The 24536-nt window shown below is 31.4% G+C and overlaps 1 protein-coding gene across 1 annotated transcript; it reads left to right on the top strand.

Moving 5' to 3' along the window:
• The first annotated feature begins 14359 nt into the window (after positions 1-14359).
• On the top strand, positions 14360-14752 carry LOC120089036. The gene has a single exon (XM_039046467.1). The coding sequence runs from the start codon at positions 14360-14362 to the stop codon at positions 14750-14752; it is 393 nt and encodes a 130-aa protein (XP_038902395.1).
• Positions 14753-24536: the final 9784 nt, after the last annotated feature.

Below are 24536 nucleotides of genomic sequence, written 5' to 3'. Positions count from 1 at the left end.
ATATATTTGAATGCTTTGAAAATGAAGTCCAAGTCTAAATAGGGGTTTTTAAATTAAATCTTTGGTAGGTTGAAAACAATGTCTTCATCACCTTCTACAAATAAAGATTCTCCAAGTCCAATCCCAGATCCAACCCCAGATTCAACCCCAAATTTAACTTCATGCTCTTCGAATGATGATAATTTGAATGTTGATAATTGTGTCATTCTTGGTGAGGATATTGAGAACGGGTCTTTAAAGAGGAGATTGACATCGGTTGTTTGGAACCATTTTAAGAAACAAAAAATAGATAGAGTATACAAGGCAATTTGTAATTATTGCAAACGAAAATTAGGGGGTGAAAGTAAAAATAGAACCAAACATTTGCATATTCATATTAAGATATGTCCATATAAAGGACAAAAGGACATACGACAATCCCTACTAAATCCTAACAGAGAGAAGAAAAATACATTGAGTTTATATAACTTTGATCAGGAAGCTGCAAAAAAAGCATTAGCTAGGATGATAATAAGACGTGAATATCCTCTCTCAATAGTTGAGCATGGAGGTTTTAGGGAATTTTGTAATGTCATCCAACCATTATTTAAGATGGTGTCAAGAAACACAATAAAGATGGAGATTCTGAAAATTTATGAGACTGAAAAGTTGAAAACCATGACATTGTTGAATGAGATCAAAGGAAAAATTGCCCTTACAACGAACATGTGGACTTCCAATCACCAAACAAAATGTTATATGGCTATCACTACTCATTTTGTTGATGATAGTTGGGTTTTGCAAAAAAACAGGTTTATATATGTCCCTTCTCCACACACTTCTGAGATGCTTCATGAAGAAATAATGGAATGTCTATTAGATTGGAATATTGATCGAAAATAGTTATATGTAACTGTAGATAATTATAGTACAAATGACTCCATGGTTAATATGCTTATTGATAGTTTGTGTGGAAACTTAATATTGGATGGGAGTTTATTTCATATGCGGTGTTGTGCTCATATTTTGAACTTGATTGTGAAAGATGGGTTGGTAGTGATAGGAGATGGGATCGAAAGAGTATGTAGTAATGTGTCTTTTTGGATGTATACACAAAAAAAAGAAGGAGAAATTTGAGGAAACTGCTCGACAGTTGAATGTTTATGATGGTCAGATGTTGAGTTTTGATTGTTGTACTAGGTGAAATTCTACATATTTTATGTTAGCCACTACATTAAAGTACAAGGTTGTTTTTTATCGATTAAAACAACGAGAACCAAAATACAAGTGTTTGCCTTTGGATCAAGATTGGGTATTAGTAAAAGAGATATGTGAGAAACTGAAAGTATTCCATCACGTGACTGAAATATTTTCTGGATCCAAATATCCTACTGCTAATCTTTTTTTCCCAAAAATTTATAAATTAAAATTGGCTATTTCTGTGTGGATTAATTCTGGCATTCAAGAGATAAGAGACATGGCTTCAAATATGATGCCAAAGTTTGATAAGTATTGGAAGAAAATTCATGAGGTAATGGCCATAGCTGCAGTTTTAGATCCATGTTACAAATTGAAGTTGATTGAGTTTTACTTCCCTAGAATTTATGAGGATAGTTTTTTTCTTGAAGTGGAAAGGATTAAAAAATTTGTTCAGATTTGGAAACAGAATATCAGCTTAAGCATGAAGGTGAAGGTGATGATCATTACGCTATAAATTTAGATGGAACCTCACAGAATATAGAATTTGATGATTTTAATGATTATGACTTGTTTGTATCAAATTCTAATAATATGAATCAGAAGCAATAGTTTGATGAATATTTGGATGAACCTGTCTTACCTCGAACATCTGGTTTTGACATTTTGAGTTGGTGGAAATTGAATGGTGTCAAGTATTCAATTTTACAAGAAATTGCAAGAGACATATTAGTCATCCCGTTATCTAGTGTTGCATCAGAGTCTGCTTTTAGTACCTATGGTAGGATTGTAAGCCCACATCATAACAAACTTCATCCAAAGACGATGGAGGCTTTGATGTACGCTCAAAATTGGATTGCAACTAAAGTTTTAACAAGTTAGTTTGTTTATTTTATTTTACCTATTTTTAGCATTTAATATATTAATAAATATTTTCTTTTATTACAAATATTTGACAATATAAGGTACTAGCATGGAAAAAGAAATGGTTAAATATTTAGCAACTATTTTAGAAGATGCAAACGATTCTGATGAAGATTGCGTGGTGACTAAGGTATGCTCAAGGATTAACATTCTTTTGTCGTCTAGCTTTTTTTTGTGACATTATTTGTTTATTACATTTTAAATGTAGGAATGAATAATACTCACAACTAAGGATGGGATGATACTAAGAAAGGAGAAAGATTTGATTATGAAGTCATCATTGAAGAGAGAAAGATGAGCTTTATTGAATTTTAAGTTGTAAACTTATTTGAATGTATAAGACGTTTGCCGTTAATTAACTTCCTTATTTAAACTTTAGTGAATTTTAAATTGTAGACTTATTTAATGGATTTGTTAGCTTTTAAAATATCAATTGTGTTTATTTCATATGATAGTCTATTATTTTTTGTTTATTTGTTGTGCACTAGTCAAATTTCAAATAAAATCACTTGAATTAAAAAATGAGGAATTCGATAAACTTATTTAATGGATTTTTTTGTGGGCTAATCAAACTTTAAATCAAATCAAATCAAATTTTAATTAAAAAAAAAAAAAGGGAATCCCCGCGGGAAAACGGAGAATGGGGCCCCATAGGGACCCCGTTTCCCTGACGGGGATGGGAGAGATTTTCCCCAACGGGGCCACAGACGGGGGATGCCCCCCACCCCACCCCGGCCCCGTTTCCAACCCTAAAAAGAAGGTGTAGCGCCACATTGTTCAAGCCCCAAAATCAACTCTTAAATGAGCAATTTATCTACTTACCCCTGCTTCGGGGAAGGAGTGAATTCCATCTTGTGTAGCTGAGTTCCCAGCTCCCCAATCAGACGAATCCCCAAAATGGTAGACTTGTTGAGTTGGCGATCTAGCCACTCTCACCCATGCAAATAAAAAAAACCGCCCTCATAGGCAGCAGTTCACAACTCACTCAGGATTAAGGTCATGTTACTTATGGTCATCCTAGTGAATGAAAGTCTCAATTATAAACGACGTTATATAACGAGACTAGACATTTCATGGTCTGGTCTTATACAAACTCCTTTGTATAGAATATCCCCGCTCGCATGTCTAATATATGAATGATTAGGATCAGATCATTTGTAGCAATTTAATACATTTTTAACACTTACAAAGCGGGTCACACTCGTAGTGTCACAAGGATAAGGTATTCCTCCTTATCCATAGACTATAAACCATTTAGGTTATCACTTAAAGCACGATCCACTTGTATGTCTTCACATACATGCTTAAGTTACAATGATAACCATGGATCTTAGTTTATTGATTTATGGCTAATGCAACTAAAATATCTCATATTTCATAGATTGTGATATATAATAAAATATCATATAATATATATCACAATCTGTTTATTCATACAAGTGTTTATAAACTACAAGACCCTACAAGATTTAGGGCATCAACCCTAACAAAGTCACCTATGGTCATCCTAGTGAAATGTAAGTCTCTTCTAGTAATGGTGTTATATAGAAAGACTATTCATTTCGTGGTCCGGTCTTATATAAACTTTTTGTATAGAATACCCCCACTCACATGTCTCCACAAGAATGATTAGGATCAGATCATTTGTAACACTTTACAACAATTGTAACAACTACAAAGCGGACGGTATTTGTAGTGTCACCAAGATAAGATACCCAACCTTATCCATCTACTACAAACAATTTAGTTTATTACTTAAACATGATCTACATGTATGTCAACCACATACATGTTTTAATCTACATGAAATAACCTTGGATCTTAGTTTATTAGATTGAATTAATGCAATCTAAATGTCAATAAAATACCTCTTATTTTATTAAATATATGATTTGTATTTACAAACTACAAGATACATGAGATTTTAAGACACAAAATCCAACACACTTGTCTAAGAAATAGTGTCCTGAGACACCTCAAGAAATTGGGGATATGAGACGTATTCCCTATGCCTCAGTTGTGGGCAGCTTAATGTATGTTATGTTCTGCACTAGGCCAGACATTTGTTATGCAGTAGGAATAGTCAGTAGCTACCAGTCCAATCTAGGGTTAGACCACTAGACTGCGGTTAAAAACATCCTCAAGTATCTTAGAAGAAAAAGGGACCAGAAGTTGGTGTATAGAGCTAAGGATTTGATCCTTACGAGATACACAGACTCTGATTTCCAAACTGACTAGGGTTCTAGGAAATCCATGTCAGGATCAGTGTTAATCCTAAACGGGAGAGCTGTAGTATGGCGTAGCATCAAGTAAGGATGCATTGCAGACTCCATTGTGGAGGTTGTATATGTAGCTGGTTGTGAAGTAGCAAAGAAAGCAGTTGCGCTCGAAAAGTTCCTAATCGATTTGGAAGTGATTTGAAACATGGACTTGTTTATCACCTAATACTGTGACAATTGTGGGATAGTAGCCAACTCAAAACAGCCTCACGGCCACCAACGGGGAAAACATATGGAGAGGAAGTATCACCTAATATGGGAAATTATGCAATGAGAAGATGTGAACGTCACAAATATCGCTTTGGAGCACAACATTGTTGATCCATTGGAAGGCTCTCTAGGCTAAAGTGTTCGAGAGTCATCTAGAGAGTATAGGTCTGCAAGACATGTACGTTGTATAATCTAGGGCAAGTGAGAGATGTGTGATGGGTATATGTATACCCTAATTTATGATATCATGTACATCCTACTAACTAGAGTTTTGGTTCAAGTAGAAGTTTGCCCTAAAATTCGTAGATAGTAAATGTAAATAATTTACGATCATCAATAATGAGTTATCGATGTTATTTTAATAAGTGTTATTGATTATGTTGTATTTGTTTGTCTTAATAACCCTAAAACTAATAAACTAACAACCTAGGCTGTCTTATAAGTCTTGAACTATATGCAAAGGCATATAGGGATTAATGTTCAAGATATAATCTAAATGGTCTATATTATAGGGATAAGGTTGGGTACATAATCCCGGTAACACTATCGATACGACCTACTTTGTAATTGATATAAATGCAATGATTCAACGCATTCATGTAGGTGACATGCGAGTAAGGGCATCTTATGCAATGCATTTGCATATGACCAGAATGCGAAATAGTAACCACTAGAAATAACATCGTTGATTAGTTAAGTTTCTATTTCAATAGGATGACCTAGGTAACTTAGTATTAATCTTGAATATAATATGAACTCTATTCACGAGAGATTGTCCTTTGATTTGTATAGATGAGAATGGCCAGTTCTTCGACTGAATAAGCCTACCATTTTGGGGACAAGACCGAGTAGGGAAGGAACATAATAATTCAAGATGGATTTCACTCATTCCCGACTTTAGGGTAAGTAGATGAGTGTTCTCTTAAGTGGTGTCTCCGAGACTTGAACAAAAGGCCCTACACTCTCACTGTCCCGAGAGGAGTTTTCTATTTAATGGGTGGACCATAAACAGGTTTTTCATTAGATGAGCACTGGTACTTAAGGATATAGAGATAACCTAAGGGTAAAATAGTAATTAGACCCAGTTGGTGCTATGAACACTCATGAAGGACTAACTTACTGTCAGTGGTCTATATTTGTGGACATAGAAATATATCTGTAGTGAGAAGAGTGCAACTGTGGTCTTTAATGGACTGTGAAGGAAAACTATCGAAGGTTTCGCAGCGGAAACAAGGATCATTATCATTTTTAGTTTCACGGAATTGAAAAAATTACATAATTAAAACAGAGAAAATTATGCATTAAAACTTAAAAAGTTATAGTATGCTTTTACAGGGAGAAGAAGAAGGGAAGAAGTAACACTTACCCTTGAAACCAATCTTCTTCGTCATCCCTCGATCCACGATCACAATCCGATCTCCAAATCAAGACACCACCACTTGAAAACCCTCTGTATTCTCTTGGGATTAGGAAAAGTGCAAGAGTGGTGGGCTTTACACTTTTTGGAAGAGGGAAGAGAGGATGAGAGGGAAGATCTTTTTTTTTTTTTTTTTAGAGAGAACTCTCCTCTGTCAAGGATGGGAGAAAGAAGATGAATCAATTGTTATGCTTCAACCACCCCCACACTACATGTCTGTTTTGAGAGAAATGAGGGGGAGTTGTCAACTCCCTCCCTTTAATTAAATTTAAAAAATTAATTAAATTAATAATATGTGTGTATATATATATATATATATTAACGACCTTGTTTTATATATATACTATATGTTATATCAAATATAACACGTAACCTGTAGTTTTGTATTGTATCAAATACAATATAACCAATAGTTTTATTTTCTCTCAACAATGCATGACATTTAATATAAATCATATTTATATTAAATTTAATTATATGAATCTCATCCATATAATTAATATTCGAATCATATTCAAATATTAATTCCTCTCAACTATTTATGATATTTAACATAAATCATATTTATATTAAATTTAATTATATGAATCTCTCATATAATTAGTTTTGAATCATATTCAAATTCCTCTTAAAATACTTTATATTATAATGCATCTACTACATTATATTAATTATATCACGTATAATTAATTTAAATAATTATATCATATATAATTAACTTTCCTCAATTAATTTGAACAATTCAAATTAATCCAAAATTAGTTCTCAATTAAATCCCTGTTGAGCTACAGAGGGGACCTTATGGAACTGTAGACTGAAACTTCAATAGTACTTGGATAATTAATTAAACTCTTTAATTAAATTACTCAACTTTCATTAACTGTCGGTCATTCCTAAAGACCGATAATTGCACTCTTCGCACTACAGATATATTTCTGTGTCCATTGGATATAACCAGTCAGCAGCACGATAATCCTTAACAAATTGCTCGTAGGTATAGTTGGGCCAAACTTATTGTTTTGCCCCTGTACTTACATCTAACTCCTTAAGTACCCTGATTTCTCTAATGAACAATAAGTCATAGTCCAACTATGACCAAGCCCCTCTCGAGCCAAGAGAAGATGTAGCCATATTGTTCAAGCCTCGAAATCAACCTTGCCTTGCAATTTATCTACTTAATCTGACATCAGGGAAGAAGTGAATTTCATCTTATGTGGTTGTGTTCTCAGCTCCCCCATCAGATAAATCCCCAAAATGGTAGGCCCATTGAGTTGGCAATCTGGCCAATCACACCTATACAAATCAAATGACCGCCTTTATAGGTAGGAGTTCACAACTCACTCAAGATTCAGGTAATGTCACTTATGGTCACCTTGGTGAAATGTAAGTCTCTACTATTAACAGTGTTATATAATGAGACTAATCATTTCGTGGTCCGGTCTTATACAAACTTTTTTTATAGGATACCCCCGCTCACATGTTCAGTCTTCTACAACACTTCATTAGGGCTCCATTCACATAGAAAAAATGGACATCTCTACATTTTGATATTTGAAAATATTTACAACAATTTTACCATTTAAAACAATTATCCTATTTTAATAAATATGGCATATGCCAATATGGTATATTGGTATATCTTCATATATCTGTATAACAATATATTTTTCATTTATTAATTTATTTTAATTATTTTTTAATGCACTCTATTCAGACATACAATTTTGGGAACAGACAATTCGGTTTGTTAGAAAATTCTGTATGGTTATCCAAAACATTAAAACTAGTTTTGTTTTTCCTTTTTTTGGAGATATAAAGATTAAAAAAAGATCCTTTTTTTAATAGTTTTCAAGTGTACATTGTATTTATTTAACAAAACAGCTGTTAAAATCCATAAATTCAATTTCAATTAAATTTGTAATACATATATACTAATAAAAATTTTAATCCCATTCTAATTGAAAATTTTTCCATTTTGATTCCGAATTTTTAAAATACAAAATACTTGTTAGAGTTCATTAATATGTATCTTAATTAGTTGATTTTTCTAGTATAACAAATGGAGATACGAAGAATTATTGAACTTTTGATCTTAAGAGAGTTATTATAATATTAATTACCGTTGCATTGTACTTTAACTAATTAGTTGAGAGTTAAATTTTTAATATTAATATATAATATTATGTTTTGGTTTTTTGTTCGTGTGTATACATATATATAATATTCTTTTAAATACTGCTTGGAGAACAATCAACAAAAAGAAAAAATAAAAAATCTCTTTTTATTCTATTCACTCACAATTGTATTGTGCGTACATTATGGTAAGGTCTATTTAAAATTGTTAATTATTTCCTTGGTTTGATTTATTTTGTTTTGAAGATATGACTTAACTCTGTTTCTATTACTGATGTTGTCCATGGAGAGAAACCAGAAAAATCTGGTGGTGTTGATTTCAAACGTTAGTAACAAAAGATGATGTTTTATCTCACTACTCTGAACTTAGCAAAATTTCTCAAAGAGTATGCTCCTGCTTTATCTAAGGAGAATCTAACAAAGAAATACAACTTGCATATGATGTATGGAAACATGTTGAATGTCTATACAAGAATTATATTCTGAATGTGGAATGTGGATAAAACACTTTACAATGTGTATATATAGTAGTGTTGATTCAGCAAAGAATCTTTGGAATTCCCTAAAGAAAAGTATAAAATAAAAGTTTCTGGTTCGAAGAAATTCATAGTTGCCAAGTTTTTGGATTAAAAAACGGTGATAAGTCAGGTTCAAGAACTCCAAGTATTCTTCATGATTTACCTTATGAGAATATACTTTTGAGTGAAGGTAGTAGCAATAATTGAAAAATTACCATCCTCATGAAAATATTTCAAACACAAACGCAAGGAGATAAAGCTTGTAGAACTTGTGGTTCGTCTCAAGATTGAAGATAACAATAAAATTGCAGAAAAAGGTTCTCCAGACAGTGTTATAGACCCAAGGTAAATATTGTTGAGAATAGACTACAAAATAACAAGAAAAGGAAATTTTCTAGTGAGAGTTCAAATTAAAGGCACCAATACACAAGAAAGTTCAATGACAAGTGCTTTAATTGTAATAAAATGGGACATCAATCGAGGATTGTACCAAGCCAATGAACTTTCATAAGAGAAATGTCCAAGCCCATATAACCGAGATGGAGAATCTTTCTGATGGAGTTGTATACATTGATTTATCTGCATAAAGTGTGCAAAATGTCTAGTTTTTGATTTAGTAATTATTATGAATTTAGTAAGTTTTATGTTTGTATGAGAATGTAGTACTCAAGTACTCTTTCTTTAATAAACTGAATATTTTTTAGTTTGCTTACTTGGTTGATTCTCCTAAAATTTGGCAATGGATGATATGGATTTAATTCCTAATTTGATGATGGCTATTATGATTTTCAATTTCTTATCCAAATGTGGTAAAAGAAAAGTGTTTAATATAACACATTGATGCCATTATAAGTGTTTGCCAAGAAGCAAATAAAAATCGATAGCAAGGATACCATAAAACCTCGGTGGGTAGGTTATGGAAATGGTATTAGTGTGAGGGTATTTGATAATATTCACTATTCCTAACTTGACAATCCTAGTTTAATATTGGAAAATAATTTAAAAAGAGGTTGAGATATGTTTTAGTTGGCTACAAAATGTTTGTATAGTATTCTTAAAGTGTGAATACATCCTATACCTCTTTAGTGAATAATAATACGTCTTGACATACATGATGAAGACATAATACAATCAAACAACTACTTTTCTAGTGAATTATCACAATTGACTTTGTAAGATCAAAAGATAATATTGTGGATCTGCTTACAAAAAGGCTTAACTAGAGAGTTGGTTGAAAGTTCATCAAGAAGAATGAGATTAAAGCCTTTAATTTTAAAAAGTTAACCAGATAGGCAACCCAACCTAGTTCACTGGAGATCCCAAGTTCTAGGTTCAACAGGCAAACTGACCACTAGATTACTTAGTAAGCCTGCGTTGAATTTTTTTTTCTTTTTACCCACTCTAAGGATGATGAGACAGTGTAAGTGTGGTTTTAGGGGAAGATGATTTTTATAAGTTGTTGAATAATTATTTACGAAAAGAGCATAAACAATGTTCTTTATAGGAATCACCTATGTGAGTGTGAAGGAGACGCTTCTATGAGAATTTTAAGGTTAATTCTCTAAAACACTCATGATACCAAGCGGTATTCAAAGCCAAAATGAATACAATTGTCTTAGTTTACTGTAAAACGGTTAACAGTTCAAGGCATCGAATCTATTGATTAGCTAAGTAAAATCGATTGATGTTCACTAGGGAAAGTTCAAAGTGTTTACTGTTTATCTCGATGCAGATTCTTCATTGGAAAATACTGAACGCTTGTTTTGTTCTTTTTATCGTAATTTATCAACTTACCATTTATGGAATGAATTGTTGGAATAAATGGTATGTAACTCTTCATGTAGGGTTGCATCTTTTCAATTCTATAAGTTGTGTTCTTTCATGAATGATTGCATCACTTCATAAATAACTAAATTGAAGAAAGGACATGACTATTCGAATGACCATGAATTAGAATATAAATATGTCATTTCTTTAATTTGTTTTCAAAACGTTTTTCATAACATTTTCTTCCTTTAAAATTTATTTCCATTTTCAAAATTTGTTGAAGAAGTTCGGTATTTCTACAAAGTTTAATTCGTTGATCTTGTGAACATGGTGCTACATTCATAAGAAAGCCAATTTATTCAATCCTAGAAGATAATTACACTCTAAACTCATATATTAAGGTGAGTAAATTTATCTTAAGGAGATAATATAAAGTTGTTAAACTCAGATAATTTCTTGTAGATGAAAGTTGTAATTTTTATGGTTTCATGTGTTTTTGTTTCCATAACATTTAGATATGATTTCAGATTATATGTATTAACATACTAATTTAAGTATATACTAGAGCCATATAAATAGATATTGGATGAGAATAAAAAAAATATTAGATAGCAAAATAATATCAGTGTTTTTTATAAAAAATAATAAATAATATCAATGAGTAAAATTATTATTTCCTGAAAATTTCAAAAACTACCCACCAAACATTTCAAACTCAATTTCTTTTTTTTTCCCTAAAAAATATATTTAGGTAACTTCTCTCTCATACTTCAGACATTTTAAAAATATATATATATATCATACTTCAGACATTTATTATAATTGTTTCACGAAATGATTTCTTATAAAATATATTTAAGATCATACGAAAAATTAAGCTTAGAATGAAAATAGGGCATATGAAAAATAAAATTTAAGACATATTTGATGGACAATTCGAATAATGTTTTATGTTTTCATATTTATTGAATAGAGAAAATACATTTGGGAAATAATATGATTCAAACCGTGCAAATTTTGAAACCAACATTTTAGATCCTATTTGTTAACTATTTATTTTGCATTTTTTAGTTTTTTAAAATTAAGTCTTATAGACATTTTTTCCATTACCAAATTTCTTCATTTATTATCTAAATTTTACCAATGGTTTAAAAAATAAAATCAAAATTAAAAAATTAAAAAAGTAGTTTTTAAAAACTTATTTTTGTTTTTTGAAATTGGCTAAGTGTTCAACTATTATACTTAAGAAAAAATGCAAATCGTGGTAAGAAATAGGTAAGGCTTAATTTTCAAAAATAAAAAACAAAATGGTTATCAAATGGGGCCTTATTGTTTTCATTGTTTTCAAATTTTAATTTATTTAATTTATACTCTTAAACTTTGGGGGTTATATCAATTTAAATCTTAAATTTTGGGGTTGTATCAATTAAAACCATGAACTTTAGGATTTGTATCAATTTAAACCCTAAACTAATAATTATGTCAATTTAAATCATAAACTTTCATGAGTGTATCAATTTATACCCGTGAACTTTTATTATTGTATTAACTTAAATCCTCCATTATGTTTTATTTGAATACACATATGAATATTCAAGGTTTAAATTAATATATTTATGAAAGTTCAAGGTTTATATTGATACACTTGTAAAAATTTAAGGTTTAAATTGATAAAATTATTAGTTTGGGGTTTAAATTAATACAATCCCCAAAATTCATGATTTAAATTGACACAACACCTGAAATTTAGGGGTATAAATTGATATTTGTCTAAATTTTTAAATTAATAATTATATAGAAAAAAAGTAGACGACGTTAATAATTATAGTATTTTATGTTATAGACTCAATTATTTTTGTTAAACTAAAATATATATGATATAGTGTATTATAAGTTACATGGTATTATAAAATAATAATCATACAAAATTTTTAACATACAAAAGAGTTTATAAATCAAGTAATAGTGTATTATAAGTTACATGGTAACTAATATATTATCAAACACTTCGAATAATTATTTAAATTTAAATTCAATTTATAAATATCATACCGTACAGTTAGTTTTATGATTTATAAATATATTATGAATTTATAAATATCCTACCAAACACATATATAAAAAAAAATATGGAATACAACTCTATTTCCTTACGTCTTTGGTTTTCAAGTTGAGGAATGAAAATAGGGTGAAAAAGGAGAAAAATAGTATAAAAATGGACTAGTTGCATAAATAGAATTCAAGCTCAAAATAATAGAATATGTAGCACAAGGATAAAATAATTGCATATCTAGATCAAAAAATGGTAAAAGACTAAAACACCCATGTCTAACCACCATTTTACTCACTTCTTCTTAGTTTTCTCAAATTAAAAGCTATCACTGGTAGGAGCTATCAGTGATAGCCACTGATAGCTTCTATCAATTGCTATCGATGATAGTTGCTATCAGTGATAACTTTCGATTTGAGAAAAATCAATACAATCTTGAAATATTAGCTTTTAATTTGCTATCAATTATCAGTAGCTATCATTGATTCATTTTCATCAATTGGAATCAACCTTGAAATATCAATACTCAAGGCTATCAATGGCTATCAATGATAGATTTATAAATAGTGATCAACTTTGAAAGAAGACCAACAACTTTGATTACCACAGTAACTATCACTAATAATCTTTTATCATGGTTATCACTGATAGCAGCTATCAGTTGCTATCATGGATAGACTTTCATTAATTAGAATTAACCTTGAAATATTACATTTAAGGCTACCAATTATAGACTTTGGTTATCAACCTTTGAAAGTTCTATCACCGATATCACTAACATCACTCATATTGTGGTTATCAGTGATAACTTATTTAACTAATAACATCACTGATAAGATGCTATCAATGATCTCACTGATCAGTGATAATTCTCTATCATCGATGACGTGCTATCAGTGGTAGCTTCTATCACCAATAACGTACTACCAGGTAGCTTTTATCACCGATAACGTGCTATTGGGTAGTTTCTATCGTCGATAACATGCTATTAGTATTAGCTTCTATCACTGGTAACATGCTATCAGTAGTAGCTTATATCAATCATAGCCACTGAACACCTTTTTGCCTCTTTCTTATCCTTCCCAAACATTTATAAGTCTCTTTTCTTTTCGATGATAGCTTTTATCACTGATAAACATGATATTAGTGATAACTTCTAAGCATTCCACTTACATTTTAATTCGAGGTTCAATTTTATTAATTAAATTCATTAAGTTGGCTATCAATGATAGATTTTTATAAGTGACTATTAACTATGAAAATATAATCAAAGATTAAGCTATCAATGATAGAAAATATCAGTGGCTATCACTATAGACTTTCATTTGCTATTTGATATAACAATCAAACTTGATGATTGGCTTATTGGTGTTAAGTCACTTATTAATCGAGTACTTTGAAGTCTTGGGTACGAAACTCAATCTCATAATTCGAAAAATTTTAAAAACAAGAGAAAGAGAAGAAGTAAAAATTGAAGAAATGAAAGAAAATTAAATAGGAAACAAAAAGAAGCAAAAACTAGAGAAAAGAAAGAAAAATTTATAAAAAAATCGAAAAAGAAAAAGAAAATAAAATAAGCAAAAAGAAAAAAATAAGCAAAAATCAAAGAAAAAAATAAAAACACTAAAAAAAAATGTACAAGATAATGCAAAATTTACAAATATCCTATAAAAATCATAAGGTCACGTGCGTATGACAACCCACAGACTACATATTCAAAACATTGGCCGCCATCTTATTTTCTCAATTTCCCTCCACTGCGCTCCCGCCTCTCTCTCTCTTTCTCTCTCTCTCTCAAGCCTCGAACTGCAATACCCATTAAACCCTAACCGTTCTCCGATCTCCTTCACTCTCCTTCCATCCATCGATTCCGATTCAGAACACCATGAAACGCAAACTTAAATTCTCGCCCAAACCATATGCAGATCGCACGGAACAATTCCACAAGTACTTGAAACCCGGTGCGTTAGCACAGATGCGAGACTCTCAAATCAGCGCCAAATGGTACCGATTCAACTCGCTCTCTCAGATCTACCTCCGCCGTACTTCTCCTCTTCCGTCGTCTCCACTTTCCACCATCGGTCAATCGGAGATTGACGTGGTCGATGATTTCCCTTCTTTGGCTGGAAGGGGTTATGGTCCCTTCTGCCTTAAGAGGAAGAAGCTCGCGGCAATTAAGGCTACCTGGTTTCCGAGCCCTAATTTGCAGACTCCAACTACCGATATAACTCGAGACCCGGTTGTTGATGTGTTTAATAGCGATGTTGCTGCGCATTGAGTATAGATTTTCATATTACAGTGAATTGGCCTTTTATTATACTGTTGTTCTGTAAGTAGATTGTCATTGGCTGATTAGTCCAGGCTGTTTCTTTCTATCTTATTATAGGTAAAATTCTTTTCAAGGGGCCGGTTTGAATAATTATAGCGGAAAGTTTTTTATTATGAGATTTTGAACCTATTTGGAATCGATCCTGTTTCATTTAAATCGATGTTCAAATGTATTACTCTGACTATTAAGCAGCGAATGGTTTTGTTAAGTGAATGTTGAAGTGGGTTCGAATAAGGGGTTGTTATTGATGGATATTCCCATCGGTGATTAATTTTATTTGAAACTGAAATGGGTTCAATTAAGGAAGTGTTCTTTTAATTGATGCGTTTAGCAGAATGAAATTGCATCTTAATCACTTCATATTCAGCCTGTATCTGCAAAACCACAGGGGTCAAGATATTTTTCTTTATCAAGAAGTCCAACTGAGTTCTCCATCGGCTAAGATGTATTGCCTTGCCTTGGATTTTGATAAAGGGTTATGCAAAGCCAAAGGTAATTTTCGAGAAAACAAGGTAAAGATGAAATGGGTTTTAAATGCTTAACTTCGTTTATTACAAGCTACATCTTATTGTTGTAGGAAGAACTGCCTTCTGTTAGGTTAGCTTAATAGTTCTAGTTTGAGGTATGAAAGTAAAAAAGCAAGACATCTCTGTTGAATCAGGATTTTGGAGAACTTGCATTGACACTTCATACATTTTTTGCTGATGATTCTTCTTCATCTTAGATATCTCTAATGTTATTACCAGTTTAGTTGAATTGCTGCAATGCTTTATCATTTCTCTTGATAGGTAGATGATTGAGGTCATTTTGCCTTGCTTTACTTGTGCTTCTTTGCATAGTGTGACTAAGAACAACATTCTAGTTGTATTAGAACTCGTCTCTAATGCTTCAATAATAGATGAAATATTGAACTTCCGACTTTTAGAGGTAAATATTATCTTAATTAGTTGAGTTGTGTTCATTGAACTTATTTCTAACACCTTTATGAACATTTCGGTTTATTTTTTTCTTTTCCTTTTTTGTGAATATTAGTCATGCTATTCTTGGCTAGTTTGGTGATTGATGGAAGGCCATCTTGTTCATCGTCTAGTATTTGATAAATGATAAGACTTTTTGTACCTAATCTACATGTTCATTCAATAGCTTGGAAAACATCGTTGCATTTTTTTAGTCCAACAATTATATGGATAAAAATTGAATTATTGACCTATGATACGATGATTGGTGTCTTATCCATTGTAATTAAACCATGGTCAGTGCATTATGAGTTGAATGTAAAATATCCTTAATCACATTTAATGAATTACTACGTAGGGCTCACACCATTTTTATGGCTTACTTTCTACCATCTGCCCTTTCTCTCTAGATACATATCCATATTCATATGCATGTCAATATTCATATGCGAAATGATAACTTTTTTTACTTTGTACGAGTCCTTTTCAATTCTCTATGTCCCCACAAGTGGCACAATATGTTGGACTTAAATGCTAATTTAAGATTGTTAAAAAAAGTTGCAAATATGGAGAATTCGAAAACTAATTTATAATGCCGAGAAGAATTTGTTGTCATTAATAGGTTGCATCTTTTGTAAAGACACGATACACATGAATTTGTCAAAAGATGCAAATTGGTTTTATTTAATTTCGGACATGATCCTGTCCTTGAGATTTAGAGTTGTTGTCTATTTAATTCATAAGCTTTCAATAGATATATTTTAATTACTTAAGTTTGCAACATGATTTCAAATGATTTCTGATTCGACTCTAAACGGGATGTTGATTGGACGATTAAGTAGAATAACAAGTTATCTCATTTAACTACTTGGGAAAATCATTTGATTAGTTGGGAAATAAGTTTAATTTTACGATATTTGCACATATAGGACATCAGCAGAAAATAATTGCACAAATCTCGAACAAATTGAAAAATTCCAAGGAAATAGCAAAATTCTATTTTAAGAAACTAGAAATTACAAAAATACCATTTCATGTTTCCATAATCATGTGTTTCGTCTTATTTTTCTCAATTTGAAGTTATTGGTAACTATCGCTCATAGCTACTATCAACGATAGTTCATTAGTGACTATCAATGTAGTCTATAGGGGTTATTAATAGTTATTGTTGATAGACTTTCATCAATGACAATCAACTTTGGAAGTTAACACTTTAAGTTATTAGTGACTAACAATGATAGATTTTTATAAATAGGTTCTTAGCCTTGAAAGCAAACCATCAACTTTATAAGATCAAGCTATTAGTGATAGAAAACTATTAATAGCTATCATCGATAGACTTTCACAAGTGATTATCAACTTTAAAAGATTGACACTAAAAGCTATTGGGGGTTATTATTGATAAACTTCTATCATTGTTATCATTGATAAACTTTTGTAGATGGTTATCTACTATGAAACAAAGTTATACACCTTGAAATATTAACACTAACAGTTAGTAGTGACTATCATTAATAGACTTCTATAAGTGGTTATCAATTTCGGAAGACTAACACTTAAAAGCTATTAATTGCTATCGTTGATGAACTTCTATTAATAGCTTTCAACTTATATTAGCTATATGTGATTATCAATTAATTGTTGAGCTTCAAACAATGCTCTTCACTAATGCTTCACCTTGCATTGGTTTCTCAATTTGCGATGATGATTGAATATGAATCTTTGATTATCAATGGCTATCAGTGGCTGTCACTAATAAACTTCTATCAGTGACTATCAACTTTCAAATATTAACACTTAAAGTTATTAGTGATAAAAGCCTATCAGTGAGTAGTCTATAAGTGACTATCACTGATAGATTTCTACCACTCACTATCAACTTTGAAAGAAATTTATTAACATAGATTGATCCTTAAAATTATAATGGATGGAAGTTTATCAATAACTATCAACTTTGTAATATTGATATTTATAGTCATTAGTGATAGAATGTTAACGGTATTTATGACTGATATAAGCCTATCAACTTTAAGAGTTGTGGATTTTTTTCTTTTAATTTGTGAAAAGTGCGTAACACTTGAAGATTGATATATATTAGCAACAAACTTCAATCTATAATATATCATTGTACAATCAATAAAAATTTACATGTCATATGATTATAACCAACACAATGACAACGACTGCACTTCGTGTGGCTTCATTCTTGTGTAGATATCAATCTATAGTGGTAGATTGATGTTAAATAGGAATATCATTTTATCATTGTATGTCAGTGATATACTTATATTCTTTATATCATTTGTTAGTAACTATCCATGATAGATTGTTACTATTTGTTTCATTATCATTCATTACCCATGATAAATTCCTATTTTTAAAGAATTTCATATATAATAATAATAATTTATTTTTGACAACCGCTAATAGACTTCTATTTTGTATATAATTCTATTAGTGCCTCTCTATAAAGTACTCTTCTTATTATAGAAATCTATCTATAATAACATAAATCTATCACTGATAGTCTGTGATAACGATCAGAAGTCTATAATTTAATCGGCTACTATCAATTTTGGAGTTTTAGTTTAATTTAAGTAGGATAAATACATTGTGAAGTTTTCAAGTTGTTGAAGAAAAGTCAATGAAAAGAATAAGATCTAAGGTTTATGTTGATAACGTGCGACCAAGGAGACAATCTAAGCCAACAATTCTTTTTCACAGAACTCAAAAGATGAGAAATAGACCATAAAAAAGATTCTCCAGTTTTGTATTATTTCTTTTGTAAAAGTCCAGGCCCATTGTATAAGGGCCTCACGGAGTTGGGTAATTGCTATCGTAGCACTTTAGAATTAGATATTGGTGTTTTCTACCTATAAGGCCTTAAAAATATGTCCACATTATGTCCGGAACATTTTATTTTTAACAAATAAAAATAAAAATAAAAATTATTGGTTTTCCTATTTTCACTAATATTAGTGGTTATTTACAATTTAGTCCTCATCTATCTTATATATAAATTTCTCTCTCCCATGCACATATTCTCCCCCATGATTCAAGACCATTTCTTCCTCCTCCCTTTCTTTTCTCCTTCTCCATCCTTCTTTTTTCTCCTTCCGACAATGTGAGTTACAGGCAGGAGATGAATGGCATGGGGCAATCAGGCGACGGAGCGACCACGGGATGGTAAGAATGACGATGGCAGATCCAGAGTAAATGAACAGCAACGACGAACTCGGAGCAGACGAACGGCAGACCCGATTCAACGTTTAGTTTTATTTTTTCCTATTTTTTATATATACTATGATATATATATATATAATAATATTACTTTTTTCACCATTTGCTAGGAAATTTGATATATATTGTGGTATATATATTCGTTTATTTGATATAAACGATAGTGTTTTTTTTTTAGATTTCATGTATTATGATATATATTGCAGTACAAATGAAATTTATGAAGATTTATGTACTGTGATATATTTCATATATTTGTATACTGTGTTTTACGTCAAATATTGAGTCAATCTCTAATTTATAAACGGTAGTATATTTCATATATTGGTTAGAATATTTTCAAATACCGTATAAAATGTTCTAAGATATATTTAGAATAACCATGAATCCGTAAAAAATGTTCTAAGATATATCTAAAATAGCCATTAATTCATCAAAAAAATAAAAAAGTTGATACGTGAAGACCAACGTAAATAGAAAATAAAATTTTATTAAATGCATTTTTTCCAAATCGAAGAATGGAAAAAAACTACAATAATTTATTTTCTCTCTCTAATTGATAAATGAGAAGAATTATGTTAAATGCATTTTCTCTCTTTATAATAAATGTATTTTCTACACTCATCATCAAAGTAACTTTAAAAATAGGAAAAAAATATATAAAATTCGAATATAAATAAATGAAAAAGGGTATAATGGTCCAAAATTAACCCTAAAGTCATCTTTGAAAAAAATTAAAATTTTAAGACATTTATGAAATATAAAGTTTTCTTTAGGCCTTTAATGTAGAAACCCCTATATATAATTCTCTCTCCCCATGCATTTTCTCTCCCCCCATGCACATCTTTATCCCCATGCATATATTCTCTTCCCCATGCTTCAAGACAATTTCTTCCTCCTCCCTCTTTTTTCTCCTTCTCCCTCTCTCTCTTTTCTCTTTCTAGCGGTGTGAGTTATAGATAGAAGACGGATGGCATGGGGCAATCTGGCGACGAGGCGAGCATGGGACAGCAAGAACAGTGATGGCAGACTCGAAGTGGACAAACGACAATGATGGATTTGGAGCAAATGAACGGCGACGGCAGACTCAGAGCAGATGAGTGACGACGGCGGACTCGGAGTAAATGAATGGTGACGGCGGAATTAGAGTAAATGAACAGCAACGACTGACTCGGAATAGACGAACGACAGACCTGATTCAACTTTTAGTTTTATTTTTTTCTATTTTCTATATATATATATATTGTGATATATATGTACTTTCTTTAGCTTTTGTAAACAAATTTAATATATACTGCAGTATATGTATTCGTTTATTTGATATAAATGTGAGTGTTTTTTTTTTTTTTAATTTAGACTTCATGTACTATGACATTTATACTGTGGCATAAATGAAATTTAAGAAGATTTATATATTGTAGTATATTTCATATGTTATTTTATATGTGATTTATGTCAAACATTAAGTCAATCTCTAATTTATAAACCTAGTATATTTCATATATTAGTCAGAATATTTTCAAATACCCAACAAAATATTCCAAGTTATATTTAAAATAACCATGAATCTGTAAAAAATGTTCTAAGATATATTTAAAATAACCATTAATCCGTAAAAAAAAGTCAATAAGTTGATACATGAAGACCAACGTAAATAGAAAATAAATTTTCATTAAATGCATTTTTCTCCAAATTGAAAAATAGGAAAAAATTACAATAAATACATTTTATGTCTTCAATTGATAAATGAGAAAAATTATGTTAAATGCATTTTATCTCTCTATAATAAATGTATTTTATCTACAAATCATCAAAGTAGCTTCGAAAATAAGAAAAAATATATATAAAAAATGTATATAAATAAATGAAAAAGGGTATGATTGTCCAAAATTAACCCTAAAAGTCGTCTTTGAAAAAAATTCAAATTTTAAGACATTTATGAAATATAGAGTTTTCTTTGGGTATTTTATGTAGAAACCTCAATATATAATTCTCTCTCCCTCATGTAGTTTCTCTCTCCCCCGTGGGTATACATGTTCTCTCTCCCATGCATATTCCCCCATGCTTCAAAATCATTTCTTCCTCCTCTCTCTTTTTTCTCCTTCTCCCTCCCTCTCTTTTATTTTTTTTCGTCAAGTGAGTTACAAGCAGAAGACGGATAGTGTGGGGCAATTCGGCGATGGGGCGAGCATGGGACGACAAAAACGGCGATGGCAGACTCGGAGTGGACAAACGACAATGACGGATTCGAAGCAAACGACCGACGATGGCATACTCAGAGTAAATGGACGACGACGTACTCGAAGCAAATGAACTGCGACGGTAGACTCAAAGTAAATGAACGATGACGGCGAACTTGGAGCAGACAAACCACTGACTCGATTCAACTTTTAGTTTTATTTTTGTTTCTATTTTCTATATATATTGTGATATATGTGTATTTTTCTTAATTTCTCTAGGAAATTTGATATATATTGTGGTATATGTATTCGTTTATTTGATATAAACACTAATATTTTTTTTTTATTTAGACTTCATGTATTATGATATATATATTATGGTGTAAATGAAATTTATGAAGATTTATATACTGTGATATATTTCATATGTTAGTTTATACTGTGATTTATATCAAACATTGAGTGAGTCAATCTCTAATTTATAAACTGTAGTTTATTTCATATATTGGTTAGAATATTCTCAAATATCTAACAAATGTTCTAAGGTATATTTAAAATAATCATGAATCCGTAAAAAAATGTTCTAAAGTATATTTAAAATAACCATTAATCCGTAAAAAAAAGTCAATAAGTTGATACATGAAACTAACTTAAATAGAAAATTAAATTTCATGAAATGCATTTGTTTCCAAATTGAAAAATGAAAAAAAAAAATACAAAAAATATATTTTCTATGGACAAAAATTACAATAAATATATTTTCTCTCTCCAATTGGTAAATGAGAAAAATTATATTAAATGCATTTTCTCTCTTTATAATAAATGTATTTTCTTTCCCCATCATTAAAGTAAATTCAAAAATAGGAAAAAATATATAAATATTGGATATAAATAAATGCAAAAAAGCGTAGTCCAAAATTAATCTAAAAATCATCTTTGGAAAAAAAATTTAAATTTTAATACATTTATGAAATATAGGGGGTGTTTGTTTCAAGGGTTGGGATTGGATGGATTAAACATCCTAAACCCAACCCTTGTTTGGGGTAAGGATTTAGGAAGCATGGCTTCCTACATCAATTTTCCANTTAATCTAGGAAGTACGTCGGTCTACCTTCGAACACCACTTTTGGTGACCACCGCGGTCAATTCCGACTGCCTCCCTCCGACGATCGTTGCCAGCTAACTTCGGCGACCACCGCGGACCAACTTCGAAACCACCTCCATCGACCAACTCAGGCCGCCACCTCCGACAACCGCCACCAGCGAACTCCGGTCGCCACCTCGGCGACTGCCATCAGCAAACTTTGGTTGTCACCTTGATGAATGTTGTTGGCCAACTCCGACCACCATTGATCAACCTCTAGCAACCCCCTTCCCCTGGCAAAATTTTGGCCACCAACTCCATTGGCCACCTTTGGCGACTGCCACCAACCAACCTTGAAAAACATTAATAAAATTACTTTTAGTATATAACAAAATAGAAAAATTTGTATATAAAAACACTTTTAAGAAAGAATTGCAATACATATATGTCATTTTATTTTAATGAGTTTTTATCAAGAGTGTTTAATTAAAAATGAATTTTTGAAAGATTTTTTTTTTCTAAGTCATTGCAAACACACCTGTATAGTTAAATTTATTTAGGTTATATGTGTAGAACTATATATGTTTGAAAGCTTTAATTTAATTTAATATTTTTTTTGTTGGTCAATTTAACTAGCTCGAAGACTTAGAATCATTTTCTAAACATAAAGATTTAAAATGTTTAAAACAACTTAGCGATCAAATAAAAACTAAAACTTAAAATTTACGATTTTTTATTCCTCAAATGTAATTTATAAGAAAAAAAATATATAGTTTTTCAATCATTGAATTTAATATTAAAATACTAGTTTATTTCAATTTTAAGTCAATGTATTATGATAAAAAAAAAATTGATCATTTTCAAATTAGTTAAAGTGACAAAAGTCTGAAATTTTATTTTAAAATCTAGTAAGATTAAAATATCAAATTATTAAAAAAGATTAAATAAAATTTTAATTTTAATCAAAATCTCTATTTCAATTTTTTTAAAAATATTCTTCTAAATTTTTTAGTTTATTTTAAACTTAACTATATTTAAATAATTAAGATGACAAATTTAAACTAATCTAAAATCTAACTGGTGATTACATATAATAAAATATTTCACAAACTAAATATCTATAAATTACACCTCCAAACATAGGCTTCTTAAACCCAGACTTCTAAAACCTGCACTTCAACCACAGTTTTCCAGGCTACCTAGACCTCTCAACTCAATCCCTCTTGCTTAACATTCCTAGGTTTAAGATTCCAGACCTGCACGCCAAATGTCACGGTCATGCTTGTCCAGGGCCTGTTGCCCATGGCCGCATGCCCAATCCAACCCCCTTCTAGCATACTTTCATATCTTGTATTGTATTAGCTTAGTTAGCTTGCTTTCTTTACATTTTCATTGTAAGTGACCACTCGCTCGCCCTTTTGCATATGAAGGGCCAAGTTGGCTTTTTGTTCAGAATGTACTATATGGGGATAAGACTAACCATCACTTCCTCATACCTGGAGTATACTCTATAAAGCTGTTGTTGTTGCTTATTGCTTTCTAGTCTACTACAATCTTTCTTTCTTTATTCACACTCACAAAAACTTCTTAAAAACCTTTTCTCCAAACCGTTTTCCTAAAACGGGTGGAGGTTGCAAGAGGCACTCGGTGTGCCACCGGCAGTCCTATTTGGGTTGGCTGACTTGTTCGTGAGGGGAACAAGTGCCGCACACAATCGCTAAGAGAAGCTTCCAAAAGAGAGATTGTACAGTTGGTATAAGAGCCGAGGTCGGCTTACAGAGGGAAATCAGTGAATCATGTCGGCGACGAAGAACCTGAACAAGTCCATGTGGACAGATTGGTAGAGATGGAAAAGAGCAAATGCTCTACCTGAGAGAGGTCCCAGATAATGTCCGTTTCCTAGAGACTCGGCTACAAGAAGTTTGCTGAGAAGCCGATGGAAATTGAGCAAGTAGTAGGCCGCCTAAGACGGGTACCCGTCAGAGAATTGATGATGAGGGTAGAGACCCTCGAGACCAAAACAGCACGGTCCCGCAGTTTGTGAACGGAGGTGACAGCTCGCCGGGCTCATATTGCCTACATAGAGGAGTGTGTCGAAGAGCTGGACCAACTCCCCAAAAAGCAATACTTCAGGATGGTAACCGATTTTTGTCTGAAGACTTTCGATCAGTCCTTAACGCGTTAGAGCCGAGATAGCGGATTGGAGTGCTAGGGTGAATGCTCTACCAATCCGAGCGGTACGGAACAAGCCCCATCTGGAAGAGCAATGCACT

The sequence above is a fragment of the Benincasa hispida genome, chromosome 10, assembly GCF_009727055.1.
Source record: "Benincasa hispida cultivar B227 chromosome 10, ASM972705v1, whole genome shotgun sequence".
Taxonomy (NCBI): Eukaryota; Viridiplantae; Streptophyta; class Magnoliopsida; order Cucurbitales; family Cucurbitaceae; genus Benincasa; species Benincasa hispida.
This window is presented reverse-complemented; position numbering and strand designations above follow the sequence as displayed.